This window comes from Macrobrachium rosenbergii, chromosome 2 (genome assembly GCF_040412425.1).
Source record: "Macrobrachium rosenbergii isolate ZJJX-2024 chromosome 2, ASM4041242v1, whole genome shotgun sequence".
NCBI lineage: Eukaryota > Metazoa > Arthropoda > Malacostraca > Decapoda > Palaemonidae > Macrobrachium > Macrobrachium rosenbergii.
This window is the reverse complement of record NC_089742.1, coordinates 58,579,271-58,584,270: the sequence shown is the minus strand read 5'-3', so window position 1 is coordinate 58,584,270 and position 5,000 is coordinate 58,579,271. Positions and strand designations below refer to the sequence as shown.

The following is a 5,000-nucleotide window of genomic DNA, read 5'->3' as shown; positions in this document are numbered from 1 at the left end:
TTTGCGCATCTTGCAGTCGGTATGATTTCCTTGCTAAGACCACAAGGTTTCATTTACGTTTTATTGACATTTTTTATCACTATTTTTTTTTCAGTTCCCCGAGATTTCACGCTCAAATTATTAATATATATTCCGTGGCTTCCTTGGTAACGATTACTATTTTTATGAGCAATAATTTAGACTTTAACGAATTCTATTGTTTATGTTGTCTGTACTTAAATTATGAAACGCTGAAAAACTACCGCTTATGAAATAATATAATTCTTGTTATAAATGCAGTCAACTCTTTATTTATTGAAATAATAGAATTCGAGCCACATAACGTTTTTTCTGTACAAACGTAATAAGAGATACGTTTTATGCGTATAGCAAATTCCATGAAGTGAAGCGACGTCTTCAAAAACGATTCTTGTCGCCCCCTTTCGGAAAAATCCCATTCCCGGTCTTTAGCATCACCCGTGTGCTCCCTCTTCCATTTTTCCCTTCCTTTCTTTTGATAACATCAGTGCCAAGCATCCCTAAGTTAAGTAGGCGCGAGGGGTTTTCGGGGTTGGGGGGGCGGAGGGTGGGAGGTGCGGGGGTCACACGTAGTGCCAGACAGTGCCAGAATTTCAGGGGTTTTAGCCGGTGTCGAACTGTGCCATCTGGCCGGCTTCGAACGCCTCTGAATGCCTACACGGAAAGCGACGTTCACGGGTGGCTTACGAAGCCGGCGACTTTGCTCTCGGTTTTCAATGCAATTTTGGCCAATTTGGTCCGGAATCCACGGGTTTTTTCCCCCCCTCTTGGTTTTTTGTTCGCCAAGATAGATTGCCCCCCTTTTTTCAGATTATACATTTGCAATTTACTCCCGAAATTCGGCGGAGTTCCTAAAAGCCCGGAACGATAGCGTCCATTGTTGAAGTATTGGAGAGGCGAGAAAGAAACTTTTTGGTGCATTTCGGACTAGATCCAGCGGCGGTGGGTCTTGTTTGAAAAGTTGAAAACATTTTACATTTTCCATTATCCCGCTCCGATGCCAAATTGAATTTTCATGAGGCTTTTACACAAGTGTGGAACCGTCGTGTTGGGCTTCCGTTTCCCTCTGAAGTCTCTCTCTCTCTCTCTCTCTCTCTCTCTCTCTCTCTCTCTCTCTCTCTCTCTCTCTCTCTCTCTCGCGTTCTTACCTCTTATCTGCTTGCGTGTCATCCCTTTTCATTTTCATAACTGAGTTGGCGTGGAATATTCTTTGCGGGTAATTTATTACATTTTACCATTACATTTTATTCTTTTTTTCTTTCACATGTATTTTATTAGAGTCTTGCTGCCGTCAGCATTTTTCCCTAAAATAAATCGGATTACTCTAGATAAAGAACTTTAATGGTGGAAAATAGTAGGAAAATTTGAACAGAAAAAAAAGTATTTAAATGTAAGTTTGCACCAGAATTATATGAGGTGATGTTCTGGCATTTCATTACATTTCTTTGTTTATATATATATGTGTGTGTGTGTGTGTATGCCTGTGATTGTTGATTACGAATTATAAGTAAACATTGATTTCTTGATGAATTGATTAGCGAAATAAGTTAAATACAATGGACTGAAATGGTGAGAAATTTGTCGATACAAAGAAATATTAAAACGCACTTACAGGTGAGTCAGACTAAAATGGATCAGAAGGGTTTCGAAGTGGTTTGGCCACGTGGAGAGAATGGAGGAGCACTGTTTACGAAAAATTTTGTGTATCGCTTGAGTGTCAGCAAGAGGAAGGAAACGAAAAATACCTGTAAGATACTGGTGTTTATTGGGCTATGGATGGATATGATACGGCAAATATTGTGAAAGTTTTCTCCGCAGTTGGTTCATGCTCAGAGCGGCAGTCAAAAATGAATGGGGCAGACACCATTGACTGGAGTTTTCGCTGGAAACACACACACACCGGAGATATATCGTATTACACTCTAATTTTGTTTATTTATTATCTTCGCTTTCGATAACATTACCCCCCCTCTCTGTACCTAAGAACCAAATGCCTGGGTGTAATCAGTGGAATCCGTTGTTTGCAGATTTTGCCGAACATGAATGAATGATTAGTTTCTGTTGCAATAGCGGTTAAAAATTCAGATCGCCTGTCATTTTTGTTCTCAATGCCTTAAACCACAAAGTGAGCTTTACTTTTCTCTGAAGTTAAATTGTTATTTTATCATCCTTTAATATCATCATTTTTCATTTTTGCCATAAAAGTTTATGTCGTACTAACCGAATGTTGCAACTAACGAGTCTTTCTCTTCGATTTGGGTTGTATCGTAGTGAAACTGTTACGTAATGTAAGTTGTACTTTATTAATTTTTTTTTATTCTGAAAATATTGTGACTGGTTTTGAGGACAGTGTTCTGTAGTTTCAAGCTCTCTGTGAAGCTCTTGGCATCTGTATTGGTTTGATAGATGAGGATTTAGTAATCTTTTTTGTTATATATATATATATATATATATATATATATATATATATATATATATATATATATATATATATATATACAGTATTTCATAAGTGAAGTCAAATATACTACTTTATTAAGAATTAAAATGTAAAAATTTATGTCTCTTGAACATCACATATTGGACAATTAGAACTTTGAGGTGCTCTTATTTCTGACAGTCTTTTCTTATTGGGGAGATTTGATGAATGTATTTATATATTACATTTCCTCAACAGTGGGGAAAAAAAATTTCATCTGAACATTTCCCAAATCAAAAGTCAAATATGAATGGTATATATACTTTCAACAGTTGGTGGTGGATTGCCATATATTGCTCTTGATTTAAGACAAGGACAGTCTGGATGATTTTTACATCTCTAGCTAGTGTCAAAACATCGGAATAAAAAGGCACAGTAATGGTTTAGTTGTCTCTCAGTGTAACATTTTCAGCCGACATGCCTTTCATGTGTGATTCGTTTCATTTTGACATGAAATTGTGTTCCTCATCAAAGTGCATCCGGTATATTCTGGCATGAAATTGTATTTCATCAAAGTGCATCTCTAAGAAGGGAGCACGTTGGATACTTCTGGTTTTGCTTAGGAGACTGACAATTCTTATTCCACCTCGCATTTTTTCCCAGCTATGAAAAAAAGACTTCTTTATGGAATATATTTGTGCATGTGATAATAAAGGAGATATTTAAAAAAAAAAAACATGTTTTCGAGAAAAAGAATTCAGTGTGTTTACAATAACATCTTTTTAATGTAGCCTACCTTTTCTAATGTGAAAACTCGTCAGTTCTTATAAATTTTATGTATATTGTCGTCTGTGAATAAATAGCCATTTAATAACAAGAGACTAGCGAAAGAATTAAATTTTTGTTTATTTTGGCGTTATGCCACCCTTATTATTTTCTCAGTTCCAGAGGTCCTTTATTCCTCACACCGTTGAACTATGGAACAGTCTCTCTGCGGATGCCGTGTAATTGGAACTTCAGAAGTTCAAACGCAGATGCAATGCATTACTACCCTAATACAATTCTCCTTGTATTTTAACAATTTACTTATATTTTATCTAAATATATATATAGTATATGTATGTATATATATATATATATATATATATATATATATATATATATATATATATAATTTGTTAATTAATTTTTACTTTTGTAATAAGTGATTTCATCTTTCTGTATTTCCCATTACTTTCTGTTACTTCTTTCTAATGAGCACCATATTCTTTGGAAGCCTGAATTTCAAGTCAGTGGCCCTTATGGGCTTGTTCCATATGAAAAGGGTCCATTCTCCGATTATTATTATTATTATTATTATTATTATTATTATTATTATTATTATTATTATTTCAGCTGCCATCACTAAAGCCATGTTTCCTTTTAATTTACAGACATCTTGGCCCGAGCTGCCGGACTGACAAATCTGCCTTCAAACCCTGTGCCACTTCAGGGTCCCCAGGCCCCTGGGCCTCCATCCTTACCTCAAGTATCAAGACCTCATGATCATGTCAGCAGTTCGACAGCAACACAGCAGTCTGCTGCTGCTGCTGCTTCTGCAGATGCTGCAGCGACCGGCGGAGGCTTCATACCTGGTGAGTACCTGTTTTTCGGTCTCGTGTTCGTTTGATACTTGTTCTGGCTTTTGCGTGTTGAGCATTTTTTTTTTTTTTTTTTACTGTTGAGGCGTTTAATCTTTGGAATGTGACAGGAGTGACAGGATTGTTTGTGCTCGAATGGAGACTCAGACAAATTATTTGGTTCTCTCTCTCTCTCTCTCTCTCTCTCTCTCTCTCTCTCTCTCTCTCTCTCTCTCTCTCTCTCTAACGGATTAAGTTGGTTCACCTATCTTAATGTATCATTGGAATTAATAGGGTTGTCCAGTGTAACCACTTAATACAGTCACACCCATTCAGAGAGTGGCACTTAGTTCCTTGTGTGATTTGTCATATAATGAAAATATCCAGAAGATTTTCACCTTTTCATCAAATTTATTATTATAGCATCGTTTACGTTTTACAGACACAAAAACTTAATTACGTTGTATTTAGAAAATTTTCGGTACTATTTATCAGTTTTGTAACTCTTACATTACACAACATCCCTGATATTTGATATTTCAGCGTTATGTATTACATATTCAGTCTGTCAGTCAGTCTGTGACCTGTTATACAGGTGTCTTTTGGTAAAGTTTGCCAGTCAGTCTGTAATCTGTTATACAGGTGTCTTTTGGTAAAGTCTGTTAGCCAGTCTGCGACCTGTTTTACAGGTGCCTTTTGGTAAAGTCTGTCAGTCAGTCTGCCACCTGTTATACAGGTGCCTTTTGGTGAAGTCTGTCAGTCAGCGTGCAACCTGTTATACAGGTGCCTTTTCGTAATGTCTGTCAGTCAGTCTGCAACCTATTATACAGGTGTCTTTTGGTGAAGTATGTCAGTCAATCTGCAACCTGTTATACAGGTGTCTTTTGTTAAAGTCTGCCAGTCAATCTGCAACCTGTTATACAGGTGTCTTTTGGTAAAGTCTG

The 5,000-nt window shown here is 36.7% G+C and overlaps 1 protein-coding gene across 3 annotated transcripts in view; it reads left to right on the top strand.

Annotated features, from left to right (window-relative positions):
- The window catches only part of LOC136847512 (Fanconi anemia group J protein homolog), a 924,459-nt gene that overhangs the window by 676,131 nt on the left and 243,328 nt on the right, over window positions 1-5,000 (top strand). For 2 of the 3 annotated variants that reach the window (XM_067119254.1, XM_067119265.1), the window contains one exon: window positions 3,871-4,071. In XM_067119254.1, the coding sequence (XP_066975355.1) occupies window positions 3,871-4,071 (201 nt within the window). The remainder of the gene's footprint in view (window positions 1-3,870; window positions 4,072-5,000) is intronic. The other variant, XM_067119260.1, reaches the window with a different exon arrangement.